General features: G+C 35.1%; 2 protein-coding genes and 1 non-coding gene across 3 annotated transcripts; 1 reads left to right on the forward strand and 2 right to left on the reverse strand.

Annotated features, from left to right (window-relative positions):
- Window positions 1–1,758: 1,758 nt before the first annotated feature.
- On the reverse strand, window positions 1,759–5,046 carry LOC128546565 (uncharacterized). The gene is made up of 3 exons (XM_053517358.1): window positions 4,660–5,046; window positions 4,443–4,514; window positions 1,759–2,428 (listed from the first exon to the last, which is right to left on the reverse strand). The coding sequence occupies exons 1-3, from the start codon at window positions 4,895–4,897 to the stop codon at window positions 1,935–1,937; spliced, it is 804 nt and encodes a 267-aa protein (XP_053373333.1). The 5' UTR covers window positions 4,898–5,046; the 3' UTR covers window positions 1,759–1,934.
- Window positions 5,047–11,500: 6,454 nt separating this feature from the next.
- Window positions 11,501–11,572, forward strand: Trnat-agu (transfer RNA threonine (anticodon AGU)). The gene has a single exon. It is a non-coding gene; the product is annotated as a tRNA-Thr (tRNA).
- An 8,155-nt stretch (window positions 11,573–19,727) lies between these two features.
- On the reverse strand, window positions 19,728–22,274 carry LOC128546890 (uncharacterized). Its single transcript, XM_053518291.1, has 2 exons — window positions 22,162–22,274; window positions 19,728–21,834 (listed from the first exon to the last, which is right to left on the reverse strand). Exon 2 carries the CDS (start codon window positions 21,558–21,560, stop codon window positions 20,337–20,339), a length of 1,224 nt encoding a protein of 407 aa, XP_053374266.1. The 5' UTR covers window positions 21,561–21,834; window positions 22,162–22,274; the 3' UTR covers window positions 19,728–20,336.
- Window positions 22,275–23,242: the final 968 nt, after the last annotated feature.

Raw genomic sequence — 23,242 nt, forward strand, 5'->3', positions numbered from 1 at the left:
CCCGGAATATTGAAACTATCTTTTAAAAGCTACATAAAGCAACGCTTAAATAGTAACAGACGTGGTCCCGCCCCATAAAAGACAAACATTTAAATCACATTTATTATGCCCCATTTGAAGGAGTAGTATATTATTTACAGACTTACCCTTAGCCTTTTTTTAAACATGGGAAACAATCTGTTTATATGGTGAAATTGTTGAGTAAACACCGTTTGTTAATCCTAATCCTGTCCATGTTATATCAGTGCAAATGAAAAGTAACCTATCTATGTTAAATGCTATGCATGATAAGACAGTCATGTATCTAACAGTCCTGAAATTGATTTCTTTAATTTTCTTATATTTCTAGATATTTTCCCATACGTTGACGCATGTATGCGGTTAGTAGAGATTGTTTTCTTTCCAGAAGTAGTCTTGTTAGCATATTTTACCTTGTGAAATTATGTGGGTTTTGTTGACAATTTTTCCCCACAGAAAAAGTCTTTCATATTCTCCAGGGCACTAACTTATTTGATCTTTAATTAGTTTCAGACTGCTAATCCAATGGCAATTATGCACGCTTTTTCCCTGCCTGGAGGTAAAAACTGCATAGTTTGCATGAGGTTCTAGGCCAACAGCCACCTAAATCTACTATAAAGTCTTAAGGAAGTTGTCTCCGTTTTATCCAAAGATTTTACCCGGCGGGTTCATTTTATTCAGCTCAAACAACTTGTTTTTCAGAAAATGGTATTTTTCATATTTTTTTTTTCAGTCTATGTACTTTGATGCAGTTAACTACACATATGTCTAAAATAGATTGTTCATACTTGAAGTTTGTATTTTTATAGTTACACTGTCTATACTGTTTTGCAGAAGTCGGTCAGTCGGATGTTAGATAGCTCGGTCGGTCCGTAGACCGGTCAGTTTCCGGATAATAACGCAAGAACGCGATCATAAAAGTTGATAGAAAGATTAGTCATGACCAGTAAAGTATTCCCATAGATTTTGAAATTAGTAGGTCAAAGGTCAAAGTCGCAGTGACATGGAACAGTTAAACCGTTTCCGGAAGATAACTCAAAAAAGCTTAGGCATGGGATCCTGAAAGGTGAAAAGGAGATTGGACATGATCGGCAGATGCTCCCTATTGATTATTTTATCAGTAGAACAAAGGTCAAGGTCACAGTGACCAGGAACAGTTGAACGGTTTCCGAGCGATAACATGAGAACACATTGGACTAGGATCATGAAATTTGACCTGGAGCTAGATCATGACCAGCAGATGACCACTATTGATTTTGAGTTCAGAAGGACAATGGTCAAGGTCACATTGATCCAAAACAGTGGAAGTTTTATTTGCCAAATAACTAGATATGTTTTGGTCTAAGACCACATTTGATACGGTAGTCACGTATGATCCACAATAATTATTATTGATTTGAGGTCAGTACGCCAAACGTCCAGCGTACAGTGACCAAATAATTTCTGTTCCTTGTGCAGTTACTAAATGCATCAAGAGGGGAATTTAGTTTTCTACGAGCTCTTGTTATAATAATGTCACCAGCGTATTCAGTTAAGAGGTAACAAAAATTGTGTTTTATCTAGAAATGATGTCATTTCCTGTGAGGCATTTAAGTTTATCTGAGCAAAGATGAGACAGAGGCGTCAGGTATTATGAACTTCAAAATATAGTCTCGCAGAATAATCTTTTTTTTTTCTCTGAAAATAATTCAATTTTAAAATTTCCCGAAACAGAGCCAGAATGCTTTTTAATGTTAAGAATATGACTAATGATTTTATTATTTTGATAAAATAAGAAACACAGTGAACAGGTACGACTACGTATGAAGTTAATTTAGTAAGCATGTAGCTGAAACGAATAACTATTAGATAGGTAGCTTCTAAATAATCTTCAGATTGATTGCTATTTTTGTCTGTCTGTTCATACACAGATGTACTTAAAGAGTACAGACAACACATGTTATCTCCCTACCGCCGACGTACGGTGGGCAGGCCAAACTTTTCCCACAGATGCCTTCAACTAAGTAAAGACGGTTATCCTCATCATCCGCATCACCATTGACGACTTTTTCTGGACGTCGATCGAGACAAACGTATTCAGTAGCGCTCTTATCACCGTAGTAACCAGATACTAAATACCCGCTATATTCCATCGTCCAACCATCGTAACACCTGTTTCTCCCTGGAATCATCAACGATGTACTTCTCTTCGTTTGACAGACGGCACAAACAGCGTTGTGGTTGAACATGTTGTCTCCGAAAAAATCTGCAGCTCCATTAGATCTATGGTTCCAAAATTGATACTCTACACCAGTTATTTTCCCTAGACTTTCTGCTGTGTCCTTAAAGTGGTCCCACAAAGGTTCAGCAGTAAGACAGAGATAATTGGACCCGGTTCCCGGTTGTTCCTTATCAGACCCACCCATAAAACCTAGTAAGAAATAAAAGATAACGATTTTATAAAGGTTTTGAATGTTCTCAAATGTTTGAAACAATGCTTTTTCTTGGAGAAACATTTTACAACGAGTGATTTTTAGTATGTAAGGTCGTGCAATATCGGGTGCATAAAACTAATAACATAAACAATTATTTCTCAAGCGGTTAAAATGTCTTATGCAGGATTAGTTATCCCCCGCCGATGAAATCGGGAGGGGGTATTGAAATGGCGTTGTCCGTCCGTCACGTCCGTGCATCCGTGCGTGCGTGCGTGCGTGTGTCCGTCCGCAGCCATTTCTCAGTAACTAGCAGGTAGAATTTCATGAAACTTGAAATAAACATGAACCAACATACTGCGATGATGCCCGTTAAGTTTTTTTTTTGGATTGGTCGATTTCCCTTAGAGTTATTGCCCTTGATTTAATGAAAAATGCCCAAAAATGTCCGTCCGCAGCCATTTCTCAGTAACGTGGAATTTCATGAAACTTGAAATAAATATGAACCAACATACTGCAGTGATGTCCATCAAGTTTTTTTTGGATTGGTCAATTTCCCTTAGAGTTATTGCCCTTTATTTACTGAAAAATCCACGTCTGCAGCCATTTCTCAGTAACAAGCTGGTAGAATTTCATGAAACTTAAAATAAATATGAATCAACATACTTTGATGATGTATGTCATTTTTTTTTTCAATTGGTCATTTTCCTAAGAGTTACTGCCCTTTAATTATTTGAAAATCTACAGATTTGTACATAACAAACCAACCAATTGGTAGAATTTCATAAAACTTCTTTCATTCTTTTCCGTGAACATTTATTATAAACATGTGAAGTTGTGTACCCACACCTGGTCACTACCTTGCTTTCGTCACCCCCCCCCCCCCCCCACAAAAAAAAATCTTTCCTTTTTATTATTATTTTTTTCAGACTTTCATGAATATTTATCAACATACAAAGTTGTACTGTTCCCCCACCTCACTCCTCCACTCAGTCATCCCCCCCCACCCCCACATTTTTATTTTTTTTTCATTTTTAATTTTCCATCCATATTTCAATATTTATAATCAACATCGATGATCAATGACAATAATCGATGTTTTGTACCCTCACCCAGTCATCCCCGCTGCCCCTCCCCCCAACCAAAAAATAGCATTCATTTTCTGTTAAATTGATTTTGACAAATGAAATTATTTGCTTCTTTTGCTTCTTAGTAACATCCTTAACTTTTTGCCGGATATATTTTTTTGCCATTCCTGACCACAAACCCTTTCGGCGGGGGATACCAGTTCATCGAATTTGCTTGTTTATTATCTATTTCATCAAAGGGAAAAGGGTTGCGTTAGCTATAATAACGAAAAAGTTTAAGTCACCGAAATCAGTTTGATGAAGACCATTAGATTTATTCTACATTTCTTGCCTGAAGTACAACAAAACAGTATGCTGATTATAATGGCGATCTTGTCAAGGCAAACGGGCGCATATGGCCGTGTAGACGAAGTAAACGTTAGTCGTGTACAGTACATACATAGGTTTAAATCATAAGAGAATTTGTAATTTTGGAAATGATTTAATGTTTACCTAAATCAATGAGGTATTGAATTCCCTATATATATATGGTTTGATACATGTAAGTTTTATTTGAATTTATCTCGTATCCGCAACAAAACCAGCATTTAAACCGAAATCGGTATCGATGATAATTTCGTCGGAAATTTCCTGCACTATTTTGGTCTTTCGAGTGAGTGGTCACTGCAGATATTGCCCCTTAAGAAAAATAACTCAATATTCCACAGGATTGCGTTAAATTAGTTAGATTAAAGTGAACGGAACCTCTCTTACTGCGAGATTTTCATTGAATCCGTCGCTATGGAAGGTTTTTATCGGAATTATAGCCATAACGTATAATATCCACAGAAGTTTAAACAAGCTCATCTTTTTAATGTTAAGACTTCATTTGTATAATAATTCTTATCTATCAAGTGCTGCCTTTATCAGAATCGAAAGTTCTTACCAGAGTATATGAGGTTCGTTCCATTTTCAGGGCAAACTTTGCGACCCCAACGAATATACGTGCTTCCAATAGCTGAAAACATAAAAACAATCACCATAATAATTATTTAGAGAGAAAAACACAAAACAAATCCAGTGTAAAAATGTCTGTATTCAAAATGTAACAATTGTTCAAATATTGAATACAATTTATGTTATTGTGGTCTTATTCAACTTACATTTTTCTGCTTCTTTGAGAGCTTGTATCTCCACTTGTTGTCTTCGAATTTCTTCCTTTGCAGCCGTTAAATCCTGTCTTAAAAGAATTAACTCTTGTATAATCTTATAATCGTAGTCAAACTTAGATGTACATTGTGGTTCCTGATCTGTACTATCAGCTTTTGTTTGTAGAGAGCTGTAACAAACAAAGAAAACGCAACATAGTTTTACATGGAGTGCATTAGGAAACATCTTCATACATGTATTTTCCGAATAGCATACTATGTTGATTTTCCGAAAGAGGAACGACAAGTAAAATACAAAACACTTCTTTCCTAACTAAATATGCGTCTCGTCTACTTTATCAACAAACACTTGTATATTACTTATTCAAGCATGAAATGTGGGAGACACTCCAAACAACTATCAAATAAATTTATCGGTAATATATCGCTATACTGTGAAATCTATTATTATTGTGGGAGGACTGTTTTTTGTTGATTTTGTAGTTGCATGATTCCGCAAATTTTAATCATGGCAAACGCATAAAAACAATCCCGTTCGTATTATTTACGAATTCATATCCCATAAAAAGCGGGTTTGGTCCAAAACCACGAAATTTCGTGCCCACGAAATAAAATGATTTCATAATATAAATTGTATAGATATAACTATATAAACGAAGTGTGTAGCCATCAGGAAGTGAAACATTATCTTTGTTTCGTCTCATTATTTGTGTGAGAGTATAATGCGGAAGTTTCTATTTGTTTATAATAAACTTCAGCTCAAGAGCATATTATATTTATTACTGCATGTATTCATAAATCTTGACTATCCTAACGATTTAAACTTGTTAAGATAAAACCTGATTTTATAAAACGCAGTCAATTTTTACGGTATTACATGAGGTTAGAAAACAAGTAAATTGTTTTTAAACTTGTAGTCTCAGCGTTGTGAAAGACATCGAACGACCTTTTGTCAAAATAAATGAGCCGTGCCATGAGAAAACCAACATAGTGGGTTTGCGACCAGCATGGATCCAGACCAGCCTGCGCATCCGCGCAGTCTGGTCAGGCTCCATGCTGTTCGCTTTTAAAGCCTATTGGAATTGGAGAAACTGTATGCGAACAGCAAGGATCCTGACCAGACTGCGCGGATGCGCAGGCTGGTCTGGATCCATGCTGGTCGCACACCCACTATGTTGGTTTTCCCATGGCACGGCTCAAATGATTATTTAAATGTTATCCGAAATGTTCACTGATGTGGTATCGGATAGGTGTATAAGGCTTGGTACTTTCTGAAAGTCAATCGAGTTTCTTAATTCAATTCACGTACACAGTACAAGCATAAAATTCGTTCACTGCATTTAAAAATGGTACCTCGTTACGTGTAAGGGAATTTAATAGTTACTTAAGATACTAAGAGTAACAGAAAAACAAACCAGCAAAACAACAACATAATTATCTTATTTTGAAAAGTAGCAATTCAAATACCTTGAAAATATTAAATAGCTGTAGAGTCTATTTTTAATTCCAGCACTTTCGTGTATCACAAAGAATAAAAAACAAGAATGTGGAAAATCCCAAAATAGCACAGACTTTAAAATAACGTTAACACCCTGTTGATCAAACCTTACAATGATTGAGGGAAGAAAAAGGAAAAATATAATAACAGAACGTCTAATAGAATGATATGTTATTAGAGAGTTTATGCAGACACCCTATAACATGCAATCCTTCAATGAAAAAGGTAATACAAATGGTAGTAATGAGATATGAGCCACCGCAATTAAGACATAAACACACTAGGTACCTTGACTTCCATAATTGAAATAAAATAGCAAGAGTCAAACAATGCAGTACAAGCCAGTCTCCTTTAAATCTATCTTTAACCAGAATGTTTCCCCTAAATTGTGTGTGGGTATGGAATCATGCCTAACACATCAATCAACTATAAACATTATTCGAAATCTTTGACTGTGTATTATTGTTGATGTTTGAATGAGGAATAAGGAAGCGTTACTAACTTCCAAGTTGTAAATGACTGATCTTTTGTAGATCAAAACACATGTTGTTTTGTCATCCTCTACCTGTCTGTAAACGCTATCCTTGATTCGTACACTGTTCAGATCTATTTCGAATAGAGACACTATTGGACTTCTTCAAATATTAGTTGTTAAAAAGTTAAGTCACCTTCTTCTATTACTTGCCACCAGCCGTATCAACAGAACGTTTGTCAAATAAATGTGTAACATATTCTCAAAAGATGATAACGTTGCTTTAGTCACTTTCCCAAACAGTATACCTTTAAATGAAAGACGTTTTCGTCTGACACTAAATGTTAAACATATCTTGCATGTAAGTATTTATTTATGCGAAAGGAAGTAGTCATTTTCCTTATAAAAACGAATCTGCTCATATTTAGCTATACATATTGTTCAACCTCTCACAATTTCATTTGTCGTTGAATTTAATGAGGTTTAAATTATTCTCATTTATTTACATTCTAATGCGATATTAACATTCGTCTTAAAATGCGAAGTGATTATAAATGCATGTAAGTACTTGTCGAATTTTAATTTCAAATTGTTTCGTTCAGAATTCAGAAGGATGCCTCCTGTTCTTAGACACATTAGCTATAAACAATAGATAAATTTACACGAGATGTATACCAATGATTTTCAAATAAAAGTCACTAACGAAATACTACCTAGTAATGAGTTACGCTTACATGGTTCCATTGTTTGGCAGGTATGCAAAAGATTGATATTTCACAAGGGACCTCCGTGGTCGAGTGGTTAAGTTCGCCAATTGCAAATCACTTGCCCCTCACCGATGTGGGTTCGAGCCTCACTCGGAGCGTTGAATTCTTCATGTGCGGAAGGCATCCAGCTGGCTTACGGAAGGTCGTTGGTTCTACCCAGGTACCCGCTCGTGATGAAATAATACACGGAGGGGCACCTGGGGTCTTCCTCCACTATCAAAGCTGCAAAGTCGCCATATAGCCAACTTCGCATTGATATATATATTCGTTTTTAGTTTCAAAGAGACAAACCTCAATGTTTAACTTGTCTTCTAGGTTCTTTGTGGTGTAAAATGTAGCTCGAAACGCGGGCAAAACAATTACCTAGATAAAGAAATGAGAACTTCTTTGTTTGTTTGGATAGAGTTCTTAAGGAACATTAATCTTTTAAAAGTATAAAGCTACAGTCACACATATGGATATGTCCGTGCGTTGAGATACGGGATTGGAATGGGATTGGTTTGTGGGTGGCGGACACGGATAAGTACGGAGCAGTACGTCTTAGTACGGGGAAATTGGTGAGTAAAGCTACAGTCACAAATACGGTTATGTCCGTGCGTTGAGGTACGGTGCGGATGGAGTGGGTCGTTAGGGCCGGACACGGATAAGTACGGAGCAGTTCGTTATAGAACTGGAAAAATGGTGTGAAACGGGGAACAACAAATACAGCATGCGAATATGTACTACGTTGAGCTACGTTTTACCGCGCATGGAAACTTTCCAAGCGCGTGCACGGGACTGCGATGAACTACGTCGAACTACGCTTAAGTACGGACAGCTTCGGATATCTGCGTTCAGCTACGGATCAATACGGCAAAGTACGTTTCAGTACGGATAACTACGTTTTAGTATGTTTAACTGCGGATGAATAAGTTTCAAACAAGTTAGACGAAAGTCACGCTCAAATGGTACGAATTGCTAAAATTTTTGTGCATGTTCAAAAGTTGGAGAAACTTGCAAGTTTGGGATAAGTCTTGAATATGTTTTGACCAAGTTTTGGAATGGATACTAATTTGATGTACGGCTCAGGTACGGATCGATACGGATTACAATATTTCTATCCGTGGCTAGACGTAGCTATCTGCGCCGTTTGTTTGACTTGGGTTTTACACAATGTAAAACATCAACGCATTTTCTTTTAACCCTCCGTTCTTTCTGGACAACATATCAGAGAACTTATTTGATTTTAAGGGCAAAATAATCAAAACATATAATTTTGAAGAGCATTTTTATCAAATATAATTCATAACAAATTAAAATGTATATATAAGTTAGCCAGCTTTAAAACAGAAACCTAAAAATTATTACATGTGTAGCATTTTACTCTTAAATGCTGATATCTTGACATATTGCTGCTACAAAAGTAAGTTTGTTTGATTTTAGGCTTCGTACTGCAAAAAGTACTTGTCTAGTTATTTAAATTTAAACATTTAATTAAAAAAAACTGAAATTGTGAAAATAAATATGTTTTAATCATTTAATTGCTTATAACACCAATACAATAAGTATTTTTGTACAATGCCAAGTAAACTACTATAATAATTCATAACAAAGCAAACAAATCATTGAATTATATTAATACACCGAATACGTTGTTTTGTGAATAAGGGTATTAAATTTTAAAATAATACTACACGTGTCCTAATTAAAAACTTGTCATTGTAGCCAAAATACTTGTTGAACTATCATCAATTTCGATTTTGGACGGACCGACGGACGATCAGCCGGACAGACAACGCCAAAACCACTGGCGCTAGACCAGAAAAAAAATGCCCCTGTACATGTTATACCCTGCCTCTAGGTTCTAGATCCCGTTTCAATCGCGCATTTCATACCTAAAACACGCAGTTCGGTAAATGTGTACTATGGATATCAAACAAGTGGTAATTTATCTTCCATTGTGTACCGGTCACATTTCTTCAATACATCTTATTTTAGAAAAACAACGCGCAATTTATAGTTATTTCAACGTTACACAAAAAAAAAAACTTGCTTGAACTTCTCTCGTGAAGTTCCGTTCTAGATTACAAAACCATTCTGATTGGCTAATGTGAAAATATATGTCAATTGTCATTTTACTACAGGCGTTCGCTAAAATGTGAAAATGCAGCATAAATGTGCAAAACGAATAAAATTAACAGAACAGATGCAGAGCAATGTACCATTTTAAATTAAAGATCATATACAAGATGAATTTCATTCATCATTTCGAGTTTTATTGTCAAAATGTGTGTTTTTTTAATTCTGTTTTTGTTTGTTTACATTTCGCCAAACATGTGCACACTGCCGTGACCTCTAGTTCGGATGTTCATTAGGGAAGGTCAAGCAAGTCTTTTCTGTAACGTTGACGAAAGCATAAAATATGTTGATAATCTAAGCAATATGGAATATTGAGACAATGTGACTGGTGCACGTTCGAAGATAAATTATCGCTTATTCAATATACTAGGTACCCATTCACCGAACTGTGCGTTTAAGTTGAGAAATTAACGATTGAAACGGGTTAGTATATTTTCCCGTTCATGACCATGGTTCTTACAGAATACCTGGGGGCAGGGTATAACATGTACAGAGACATTTTCTTTCTTAACATGTACAGAGGCATTTTCTTTCTGGTATGGCGCCAGTGGTCAAAACAATATCCTTCCGCCTTTGATGGGGAATAATAAATACGTATTGTAGTATTAAGTCCGCAAACAGCTTACCGCTAATCTTAGGCTAAAACTACAGGTTAGTGAATCTAGCCCTTTCAAAATGCCATTTTTTTTCTAAAATTTGTAAAACGTTCTTGGAACTTGGCTATCCCTATTGGGTATTCATCTTTGTTTTAAATGAGTATGTCTTTACCAGAGAACCATGTTTGAAATGAGGATATTTAAAGTACTTGCTTTAGAAATAAGAAGGTTGATTTGTTTGAGGGAGTTCTTAAGTGTTTCTGAAGGGGACTTCGTGGTTCTGAAGTATTAAATTGTGTCTTCAAACCCCAAAACACAGGAGATATTGTATAGTTTAGAATGCGAAGTTTTATTTAATTTATTATTTTCTGTATGATATATAATACGATGCAGCATAAAAACATGAAAACAACGATAAATCTATGTAATGTAGAGTATATCTACGCAATTCTACTTCACTAGTTCAAGTTTAATAAATTTCCTTGAGAATGCAGCATGCTATACTTTCTTAGAGCAAGACCTTCTTAAAGTAAGACATAACTACTTTGATACAAATATTCAGATAAAAAGAAAGCATCAAGTTTAATGCAGGTAACAAATTATTTCCAATATGTTCAAATAATACCTTCTTCAAAATGCAGCCGCTAGTAGGTTTACTAAGCGAAGCTATATAAAATTTAACAATTATAACTACAATACAATAATTTTTAAATGTAGAATAGAATAATTGTCTCTCAGTGTATTCAAATCACCTAAAATAGCAAAAACTTGTACTAATAGTACTACAAAATATGCTAAAAATTTAAACATATTAAGCTTTACTTAAATTGTCTTGAAGTTTGCTACAAAAATTTAATGCAAAGATATATAAAGTTATTTACCTGAAATGTTCAGTTTTCCCTTCTAATCACAAAACACAAGAGATCTATAGTGTAAAATGCGAAATGAAGGGACTTGGGTCAGACGGTTTATATAGATGTGCCCCAACATCTCGTCTCAGACGGGTTACATCATTAATTTGATGTTAGTCTTGATCTTCTGCTTTATCAGAGCCATTGCTAATAAAATGTATGTAACGGTATAGAACTTGAATATTAAAACAGGGAGAAAGTGTGTGGGCGGCCGGGTAGCTCAGTCGGTAGAGCATTGGAACGGTTTTCCGAGGTCCCGGGTTCGAGTTCCGGTCTGGCTGCACATTTTTTTCACCCTATGACATTTGGCGCCCAACATGGGACCGTGACGGCATTACACTGGTTAGTCTTCGACGCCTGTAATTGCTTATATATAAAGTACCCGCTGAAATTCGAGAACGAATTTCAAAATGGTGGGGAAATATGTCACGGTATAGAACTTGAATATTAAAACAGGGAGAAAGTGTGTGGGCGGCCGGGTAGCTCAGTCGGTAGAGCATTGGAACAGTTTTCCGAGGCCCCGGGTTCGAGTCCCGGTCTGGCTGCACATTTTTCTCACCCTGGGACATGTACATGACACCTCTGAGCTATCTACTTTTGTAGACATATGTCAAACAAAAATTGCACAGTCTGACAATAAGCTATTTAGTCTTATATGAGTTGACAATTGTCAGACATCTTGTATATGTCTCATGTACTTTTATCTTAGTTAGTTATCAGTATAAACTTGACCTAAATTGATAATATTCATGTTTGTGCATTATCCTTAATATTTCTAAACTTTATCCTTGTGAAACAATGTTGAATGGCTGGATATATAAAACATGATAAAAGATAAACAGGACTTTTGGACGATACAGGTGTTACGGCTGAAAATGTTGTCACCGTTTTGGCTAGCCACCGAGATTTGATTTTATTTCTTCTATTTGAAATTCTTTACATGCACAGTCACCAAATAACCAATATTCGATTTAATTGTTTTTATATTAAAAAATGACAAGGTAGCTCTGACGCCATTTTTTTCAACGAACAGAAGTAGATTGAGCCCGGCTCGAAAATTAAAGAAAACACATACGCACGCCGGGAATCTCGCTCTTTTTACCTGTCCTCGCGGATTTTGTTGATCATTTGTTTCTCAATAAAAAGTAATTAGCATGCTTAAAATGAAAACTGTGTGATTGCGGTGCTTACAGTACGGTACCTGTAGCGACTATGATAAATCATACTACTTAAAACGTATCAGCTTAGATTAACGTTTGTCAATACAGTTTCTTAAACAAATGCAAAATGTCACAGATTTAAATACTCAGTAACGTATGAATGGAAGAAACAAATATCCTTATTACTGATACCACAGTAATTAATCATGTGCAGTTTTACGATTGTGTCAAATGTCCAGCTGAAGGGCAAACAGTTACAGAATAAAAAATAAGCAATGTACAAGGATAAAAGCCATAACCTAAACACAATGTGTTGCTGATACTCATCCCCAATGATAACATGATTCCCTCAAAAAGATAGGGCAAATCCATTTCATGATAACTAATAAAATAACAATAATTTCGTAATGCCTACACATTACTTGACAAGTAAATATTAGTTTTTGTTTCGTTTTAACTACCCAGTTAGTATACTGCAGCATAGCTCAGTCGGGTAAAATGCAAGTAACAATTGGATATAAGCAAATTGTTTTGTGAGTTCGAATCCTCATGAGGATTTTTTCGTTTTTCCTATTCGTTTTCAGTTTTTTTCTGTCTTTGATGGTTTGTATGTCTTTTATAACATAATATTATGTTCGTTATTCACTTAAGTGCAAGCATTTAATTAATATCATCTTTGATATGATGCTAAACCTTTCCTGTCTGCCATATCGGCTTTAGCTATTTCTCTGCCGTGTTGTCACAGAGCACATGAAGGAATCTCAATTATTTTATGCAAAACATTAAATAAAAAAATAAATGTCGATGCTGAGTTTCGAACACACACGGCAAAAGATCTGTTTAACATGGACAGTATGCTTTACCTCTGAGCCAATTTGTAATTGGTGCAAAAATAGAAATATTTAGATTTTAACATATTAAAAAAAAATGTTGAATTCCCTATGTTCCATTTTGATCTATTTTATAAACGTGTTTGTAAACATAAAGTTATCGTTGGCGCATAGTATATATCCATGGGCTTTATTTATTCTTGCAGCTTGCATTCAATTATTTCGATATTCAATAAAACAAATGCCATAATTTGCAATTAAGTCATTTTGGACAAGGCAGAAGTTTGGTCCTTTTGTTTCTTAAACGGTGTCATTCAAAGAACGTATGGTTGTTGGAATAAAGAGTTTGCATACTGGGTGTGACATTGCGGGATCAACTATATTAGATTCCTTATTGGATATATTAGATTCCTTATGATATTAATATGATAAGTTTCAACAACGTAATACTTTATTTATAGAATATTTTGAGAGAGAGGTTTGGAAACTGCGATTTTCAAGGGATTGTCAATTATCTTCTTTAATTTGATACTGCTTGTTTGATTATAGTTTATGCATACGCTTCGATCTGCTTATAGTTATACTCGTTGAATTGTATGTGATAAATGTCAGATGGTAGTGCAGCATTCAAGATTTGGTCGGACATAACGCCGGTGCATTTTGTTCATTCTATTAATTTGACAGTTATGCTATGAAATAACTGTGTAATTGTAAATACTTGTTTTTTCTTTCTTTGAAGTAGTCTCTAGTACACTATAATTATCTGGATTGAACTTCATTGACCAGTCCTAGGGAATGGAGATCATTTTGCACAAGTGTGTAACAAGTTAGGATTTCCACATGAGACACACAGTGGTGTTATAAGCAAATAAACATTTGAACAAACTTTATAGAGGGCATTAGTGTAGGTCTGATCAGTAGTTTCAGAGTAGCTGTCATCTGAAGAAAAATGTGGACGGACGGATGGTGAGCTATAACAATAACTCACGCACCGATCACTTCGTGCTCAGGTGAGCTACATAATAACCAAGGCAGGCATATGAATTATTGAACATATGTCCTTTAGATTGTACTATAATATTGAAGGCATGTCTGGAGGGATATGTGAAATTTCCCACTTAAAGGTGTAGTTACTAAAGTACAACTTATAGTTTGTTGAAAAAAAGCAAGGACATAAGTTCATAAATATGATAATAAAAGTTCTGGAATTAATGTTTTTCAGCTGGTGAGATCATTGGGGAAGGCATATCTGATGTTTCCTCCAGTTGCGATGAGTAATGATTCAGATATTACATGTACCTTGTCGGGTTTAGTAAACATAGCGTTGACACACGCCGACGACGACGACGGATGTAAAGCAATAGGTCCTCAGACTTACGTCATCTTGAGCATATGTGTTTAACTACAAAGAAGGAACACATTTCTCATTTGAGCAACATTATAGGGAATAACTTCAGACCTGTATTAGCTCATCTCAAATTTTTCAATAAAAACCATCTATTTAGTAAACGCTAGAACGAAAATTATTTCATAAAAATGACGACCTTGATCATTCTCCTAGTAGTATCTATGTGTAAAGTTTTAAACATGTTTTACACACGCCTGCGACGTCGAGAGATGTATAGCCAAACTACATGGCTTACTAAATTTCTATTCCAGGAATTTGAAAATTAGATAAACTGCTATATACCATTTACTCATTAAGTGCAACACTTTTTGACGCTCCTCCATTTAGTCGTACAAATCTGAAATATACATAATTGACTTACAGATGTTATACATAACACACTCACATGCAATGAAAGTATCATAGCTTTATGATACTTCGTAGAAAAAATGCAAAACCGACCTTCTCGCTTTGTCTTAAACTGTGATTTTGAGATTATAAACTTTCACCAACTTTGGACGTTCTTGCGATTGTCTCTCTTGAAAAGAATGATTATTTTTGAATGTTTTTGTCATTATTATGATTAAAAATATCGATTCGTATTGGGTTGAATTTAATTTATTCTAGAATTTAAAATATATATATATTAAGTTTAACCGTCCGCTAATGCTACTATCTGATATGGCTGACAGATTATGCCTGTTTCTCGTCGATTCGAGCTTTCTCATCGATTCGAGCCCTTGTGTTTCAGTAAAATTCATGCTGATGATGCTAGCATGTTCTTCCATCAGAAACTTGTGTCATTTACATTTTAAAATGCCTTGGAAAATATTCGTCATGAAACCACTGAAAAAAATGAGTAAATACCTGTTCTAATATTTTGCATCAAAAATTGCTTATTTCTAAAGGAAATTACATAGTGGGTAATATTGTGAGCCCAAATTTCAAATTAAAAGCATCCTGAGCATATTTCGAATGTTGTAAGAGTGAACAAGAAGTCAATCTTGATAGAGATTTGCTTTATGGAAATAAAATATGCAAACATTAACACTTAATGACATTCCAAACAAAGGGCTCGAATCGACGAGAAAGTTTTAAAGTTATGTGGAGTTTGACCTCCTTCAGTCTCGTGCAAAAAAATGCATATAAAAGATAATAAAATTGTAATTCTTATTGCCCATTGTTAAATGCAAATATTTTTGTAACTAAAAACAAAAATTATTTAATTGAACAGATTTACAAAAATATGCACAACCCTAAAAGATCTAAGAGGCTCGAATCAAGGAGAAAGCAGCATACCCATTTAAAACCACATTTATAGGCAGTATGAAAGACAAAATCATGAAAATTAAAATCATTTAAGACGTATAATTGATGTATTTGTAGCCAGTATGCAAGAACAAACTAATAAAATGTTTCCTTAATATTCGACATTTTTTGGTTTGCTGCTTTGGGTAAACGTTAATTATAACAATGATTATAAAAACATCTAGCGTAATAACATAAACCATAAGTAAGCATTGTTACAGTTCATGCTTAAATTTTCTTCAAATAGGTGTACGAGGGGTGTTCCAAAAGTAATGTCATTTGCATCGGTTCTCCTATACTGCAAATGTTCTGATCATTTTAACTTGCTCTGCCCTTCAAAATACTCTCCGTCAGCCTGAATACAACTTCTGAGCCGGTCAATCCTCTTTTGGAAGCATTGTTCATACTCTTCTACCCATCAGATACTGATAAACTGCAGATCCATAGGCATTTCTCGATTTGTATCTCTTTCCAGACAGATGATATTTAAGTTTGGGAAACAGAAAATAGTCGCAGGGGGGCCAGGTCTGGCGAAAACGGAGGGTGTGGAAGGACGGTAACCTCTGACTCCAAAAACTCGGTCACAATGCGTGCCTTGTGAGCGGGTGCATTATCATGCAAAAGTCGGAGCTACATAAGTCCTGTTTTGGGGCGGCGACTTTTGTAGTAGTTCTTCAATTTTCTTAGAACAACTTTTTTTTATAGAATTTTCCTATGACCATACTGCCTTTTGGTACCGGAATTTGAATGATTGGACCCTTATGAGTGAAAAAAATACATACAAAACCTTCTTCACCGTTCGTATTCGTTTTGGCAATACTTGGGCGTCTCGCATTTTTGGTGACCCAAATTCGATTGGAATACTTCCGCTTTGGTTAAAAATAATAAACCCAGGTTCCATTACCAGTAACTATATTATCAAAAACCTCTTTGATGTATTTTAGGTACATGTTCAGAAGTTTTTTTTTTGCCATTGTTACACGGGTCCTCTTTTGTTCATCTGTTAACAAATGGGGTATCCATCTTGCATTTATTTTTCTAAGTTTTAGGTGTTTCTTCAAAATTCCATGAACTCGTGCTAACGACAAGTTTGTCAGTCGGGCCAATTGTCCTACGGTGAATCGGGCATCCATTTTTAGGAAATTGAGGATTTTTTCGATGTTACATTTCGACGTAGTTGTTGCAGGACGATCTGTGCGAGCAGCATCTTTGAGTTGCTGCTGTCCGGTCCTAAATTTAGCTACCCACCTACAAATAGTCCTATGAGACACTTGACCTTCCCCATAAATGTCGCACACCTCACGGTGAATATCTACAAGCTTCATGCCGAGTAGCGACCTATCTTTTATGTAGGCCATAATTTCAAGCACATGTTCAGCTCTTTTCCCAGTCATTTTGTGTGAAGTGTAATGAATACGCTATAAAGCAATGTACACTGTACCAAAGTCAGTGAACGTGTGAGCGCGATATTTACCTATGTTACGATTCAGTGATCGTTCTATCGACACGAGGTGGTTTTGTGTACACATGACACGATTTCCGCGAAATAAAACACAAATGACATTATTTTTGGAATACCCCTCGTATCTAAACATGACATATTAATACGAGAATGAGCAAAAAGACCCTTCTAACTGCATTTTATTAAACAAAACTATATGTTCTTTAGTGTTTAAGCACTGGTCTATGTCTGCCTGCAATTGCCAAAACTAAATGCTAGAAAGGCAACATTTCAACAACAATTATAGGAAATAAATAAACTGAGCTATTTGTCTATGGATTGTCAAGCAATTATAGTCAATAATAAGAGAGAACCATTAGTTTGAAATAGAAATTCTTCTTATGACGCAAGTTTGATAAAAGTCCATTTTGGGATTGTGTTACTACACGGCTAATAAGGCACAAAAAGCTACCACAACAGCACTGCTATCTCATAGTTTCTAACTTGTCAGATGATTACCTTTCCAAAAATTGCAATGAGCTTGTTCCCCTCGGATGGTACCGCTAGCCAAAATTACCGGGTCTGGCTCATCGACTATGACTTTAATTGTAAAGAATTTCAAATAGGACAAATAACGGTCAAATTACGACGGGTAGTCAACACAGCAGTTTTATTTCCTGTCACATAGTACCTGTGATCGTTCATTCATCTTCGGGGAAATAGCTGTAACGGAAGTTTACAAAATTCTTTTCCCTGATCTACATGATCGAATTCGAAATTTATGATTATATGATAGTTACAGTCACCCTATTCTTCTCCACTGAAAAGTATGACGTTCATTTCGTATGAACAGCAAAGGTAAAGGCGCGAAAGTACGTCAACGCCGCATAGAGAAAACAGGCCTCTGTTTTGACTACGTCCGCGTATAGTCAGGGAGATGACGCTGCACTGTTCCGCCCGGTGAATAGAATGCCCGAGTTTAATGTTAAATGAAATAAAATGTGTGAAATTTTTAATATAAACTTGTGTAATAATGGAAGGGAAATATAATGTTAAATGAACATAAGAAATGAAACTTTTTTTCGGTGTTCATGCGAAATGAAGCGCGATTCATTCTCTTTTGCCGATCCTATTCTGACATTCATTTCGCATGAACACCGAAAAAAATGTCTTAAGTGAATTATATTTCATTTTTATACCCCCACCAAACATGTTTGTAGCGGGGGCGGGCTATATAGGAGTCAGTTTTGTCCAGTCACGTCCCGTCGCGTCACGTCGCGTCCCGAAATCTATATCTCAGTTATTACTAAACGGATTTGATTCAAACTTAGAATAGATATTTCACCGTAACACCCACATAATATGACACAAGGGGCATAACTTTGACACCAATTGTTCATGAATTATGCCCTTTTACTTAGAATTTAAGGTTAATTTTTATGCATTTTCACTGTATCTCAGTTATTACCACCCTATCACACACATCATGTGACACAAGGTGCATAACTCTGACGCCAGTATTTTATGAATTTTGTCCCCTTTTGGCTTAGAATTATCCTTATAAAGTGTTTTGATACACTTTGTCTGTACCTCTCTTATTATTTGATATTTTTAACACAGACTCAAGCTATTGTGCAATATTTATCAACCATTGGAGTCATTTAACACTCCAGTGACAGTTCTTGACAGATTTAAATGGTTTTTTTTGTACACAGGTGTAACATCATAAAATACAGGTTAAGTCTACTTTGGCTACAAACCACCAATTTTATATGTAGTTATGGCCCCTTTCCAAATTAAAATTTGCCAAACTCATGGTTGCCGGACAATAACTCACAAAAGGCTTGATAGATTTAGATAAATTCTGGTACACATGTGTAACATCATAAAATACAGGTGCCATTCTTCTGTGACAAGACCGTATTGTGGGGGTATTCCTCACTCCTGTGACAGTTCTAGTATGAAATAGGGAGCGATTTGAAATTAAAAATCAAATTAGGCTTAGCCTAACGCTTTTAATTTGTCAAAACACGATATCCTTCCAAACAGTTCTTATAAATAGCGTACAGAAAAACTAAGGTTATGTAGCCGTACACAATTAATTATTTCTTAAGACAAGACATAATCTCCTGCAGACTGTTTCAACTTTCCATTATTTGTCTAGTTATCAACGAATATTTGCAATTAGCTTTCTGTCTGTGTGTCTGTCCGCTTGATTAATAAAGAAAATGGTTAATGGCAAGAAAGATATCAACATTGTCTTTTATTCTTCAACGGCAATATACGGCGAAAAGACAAAGCTGTATACAGTGACGACCTGGATTTTGACATTAAATATTTGTACTGAAGAAGCATACGTTTGTCTAGTAGTAATAAGAAGTTCCAATTTTGGTACCATCTTAACCCAGTTATGTGTTGAAGCTATTTCAATGTGTTATTCGCCGTCGTATAGAAAAAACTGAAGTCGCAAAAACGGAAACTAAAATTGTTTAAATAAGATAAAGCCGCGTCAGTATCCTCAATAGGAAGTGCGCTAAATGAAAAGACAGGGAACACAAAACAAGAATCAGGCAGTAGTCACATTTTATATTATCAGGAAAGTATATATGAAGTATTGTATATTTACATTTTATTATAAAAGATCTAGCAAACATCCGGCTTGTATTTTACAAGTAAATTTCGAACAGGCAGACAAAAATCCAAATTATACCTATTGTATTGTATGCTACACTTAATATGCATGACCTGACTTTGTTTTATAAATAGCGTTTACAAAAATTACACTCGGGTCTATCTTATCATCGGTAAACTATATTTGTCCGATAACAAAACTTTCTTTGGTTTAAACACATTTTATTCGTCGTTATCGTATGCATATTATAAATAGTCAGACTAAGTCAGAATTAAAATAAAGAATGTGTGTTTTTCGAATATAGACAGTTCAGCACAATGTCACTAATTTAAATAAACTATAAAGAAAGTTATGGTAAACTGAATATTGATGTTTCAAAAAGCCTAAGTCGCCGACGAATACGGTCCAAGGAATCGCTACAGAAATAAAAACAAAACTACATGTGCTTGGTTTTGTTGTGTTGTATGTCGTACAGTCTAACTCATATCTCTTCCAAAATTATCGTTAAACTGTTTTTAAAGCATATACAGCAGTTTCTGTAGCTCATGCGTTCATAAATATAGTTTATGTAATCTTGTTAACGTGGTTGGATGTTTGAAATCAGAAGTTTCGAAACTTTTTATTGTAGCTAAAATATGAAGTCTGTCATTTCCTTCGGCAATTGATAGAACCTCTTTCCAGCTGTTGTCATCGCAATATCTGCGATGCCTAACCAAGTGTCCATTTTTCGCAACTTTATAGCACATGATAACATTAATTTGTCGCAGTATAACAGCAAGAAAATTGTTACCAACGGTTATCAAATTGGACGGAGGGGATTCCATCTTAAGCTCGACAATTGTCTTTTCTCTTTCAAAGTCAAATGACTTTACTAATTCCTTTTCAGCGATTATTAATTTACCAAAGTACATTGCGACTTCGTTTCCATTCTTTTTAATTCTGGAAATTGTGTCTGACAGTTGTTCCAATATTTCATTACATTTATTTGTACATGTACTTGTATCATTTGTTTGAACGAGCTTATTTTCTTTAACAATACTTGTATTTGGTGCAAATAAACTTTCATCAGTTTGGACTGTCTTGCAATTCTTGGTCTGAATTTCAAAGCTTGCAGAACAATCATCTGTTTCGTTATCTTCTAGCGGCTTCTCGGTGACAAGTCCAAAGCTTATAGGTTTGCTCAGAAGGTCCTTGGATATTTCACTTGGTACAAAGTCGAAGTCGTTCACAACAACGACTGTTTGAATTTTCTCTCTGCCGATTATTTCATATCTTTTTGCCTTTTCATAGCAATTTCCGATTTCATCACAGTTCAACGACGTTTTACAAATATCGAGTTTATTCATTACAGCCTGTACTTCGCGGTCAAAATTCGCCAAATCCATCAATTTTGTCGTGATGGTATCTTCTGTTTCTTTCTCCTTGGAGAGTGCTAACCTTTTACAATCGAATAAACCTTCGTCAATTTTTGCAGTTAAACTGTCTTTTAGACTATCGATGTTGTCTATAGCTGCCGAACAAACAGTTTTTACACGTCCTTTCCTTTCTATGAGTTTAGCTGTTTCTTTAGAAAGAATTAACCGAATCATTGACAATTTTTGTCTTGTAGTTTCAATATCATTTGATATTTCACTAACATCCTGACAAAGTTTATGTTCAAGAAACATGCATTTGGCGCAACCAAGTAAGTTATGAGTTTTACAAAAGAATTCCAATTTCAAATCATGAGTTGTACAGTTGTTACAGTCTGAATCCGAAGTGCTGCCGATATCCATATTCAGTTAAATTCGTATTCCGTAACCATTTCAGGTCTGTCTACATTAACTCGTTGTATTTGCATTATCTAAGATAACGTTATCACTTATGTTAGTGTGATATCAATTATCTATTTAAAGGTGGTTATTTAAGTTTTGTTCGAGTGATAGATTTGTACGAAACTTTTGAATCTGATCGGGTATACTTATTATGTTCACTTATTGCTTAATACAAGTTCATAAAGTTAATATTATCCTTGTTCTGCCTAATATCTTGGTTTCGCAACAAGATAGACTGAAAATAAATAAGCTCTAAAGCAACAAACAAAACTTCCCATTTGGGTCAGAGTTCTGAAGTAACAAAATGGAAATGTAAAAAAAAGACATTACTTAGTATACTGAATTCAAAAGAAATATTCTTTGATACATTATATGTACTTTTATATATAGTAATGTGTGGTAATTACAATATTAATCATTGGGTTTGTTTGTGACAAAATGCAATTTGTGATAAATAGGGGGTAGCGAAGACGTAAGCTAGGTTCCCATATTAATCAAACTGATCCAAAATATCTCTGTAGAGAGTCACTAACAAACCCAATAAATGAATTGTTTTACTTACTACTTGTTTTTAGCTTAACCAGACTTGAAAATCTACTTGTCCTCCACAGAAATATAGGGGTCATCATGTGGCCACCTTTTAAGCAATGGAAATGCTAGAACAGGAGGTAATACAATATTGTTATTCTAATTACAAAACAAATCCAAATTGAATGAAAATATGTTCTAATAAAGAATCCAATCATATGCAAATGGGCGTTTTATTCCTTAAATAAATCAATCTTTAACAGAACCTTGATTGAGAGACCACGTTCATAAAGAGACGACTTGCACTGCAAGCCCACTTTTGCAGTTTCTTTTTATGTTCCTAAAGAACAAATTATATTGTGTCAGGAGACCATTTTTGTTATGAAACCACTTTATGTCCTTCCCTTGGATGGTCTCTAATGCAAGTTTTACTGTATACAAAAGTATTCATATATTGTTGCTGAAATATGATTGACCACCTTTAAATATTGAAATCACATACTGCAGCCCGTTATCTCGAGACGATTTTGGCCCTTTTAACGGCTTTGTATTTACAATACTTTAAATAGTGATAATAAAAGTGTACTGAAATGCCATTTCTTTCCTTGCATTTACATATGTAATATTTCTATCTGTAATTTACATTTACCTACGGTAATTTGCTCTGATCTATTCATTATAAAATACATTGCACGAAATATATTTTGCGCGTACAATCATGAAAAACATGGCAATGAAATACACCTTGACTACTTGTATTCATTTTCGATCGCCTTTGTTCACAGAGCTGCCTGTTTTTTGTTCAATAACAGTCTGTAAAGAACAAGTGTAACAACATGACTTTTAAGGATAGATTATTGTCATAATTAAGTCTTTGTCAGTCTTATGTATAAACTTCAATCATGATATGTCATTAATTCATTGGTGGGTGCTAGGGTATTAGGTAGAGAAAATAGTGACTTTTGTAAGCAGGCTTTGTAACATGTATGAGGAGGTTGTCTACAGACAATATTTGGCTGTTTTGGTTAATGAGAAGGAGCCACATATGCTCCATTGATATTCGATATCTCAACCCTGTTTCAGCAATCTTAAGACGCACTAAATTACTAAGTAGT

The sequence above is a fragment of the Mercenaria mercenaria genome, chromosome 11 (genome assembly GCF_021730395.1).
Source record: "Mercenaria mercenaria strain notata chromosome 11, MADL_Memer_1, whole genome shotgun sequence".
In the NCBI taxonomy this organism is placed as follows: Eukaryota; Metazoa; Mollusca; class Bivalvia; order Venerida; family Veneridae; genus Mercenaria; species Mercenaria mercenaria.

Bases quoted from the DNA above. Each gene is read 5' to 3' on its own strand.
- LOC128546565 (XM_053517358.1), bottom strand. From the start codon at position 4,897: ATGAAGATGTTTCCTAATGCACTCCATGTAAAACTATGTTGCGTTTTC. The intron at 4,515-4,659 runs GTAAGTTGAATA...TTATGTTTTCAG, and splicing joins TCTCAAAGAAGCAGAAAAAT to CTATTGGAAGCACGTATATT. The intron at 2,429-4,442 runs GTAAGAACTTTC...ATTTCTTACTAG, and splicing joins AACGAACCTCATATACTCTG to GTTTTATGGGTGGGTCTGAT.
- LOC128546890 (XM_053518291.1), bottom strand. From the start codon at position 21,560: ATGGATATCGGCAGCACTTCGGATTCAGACTGTAACAACTGTACAACT.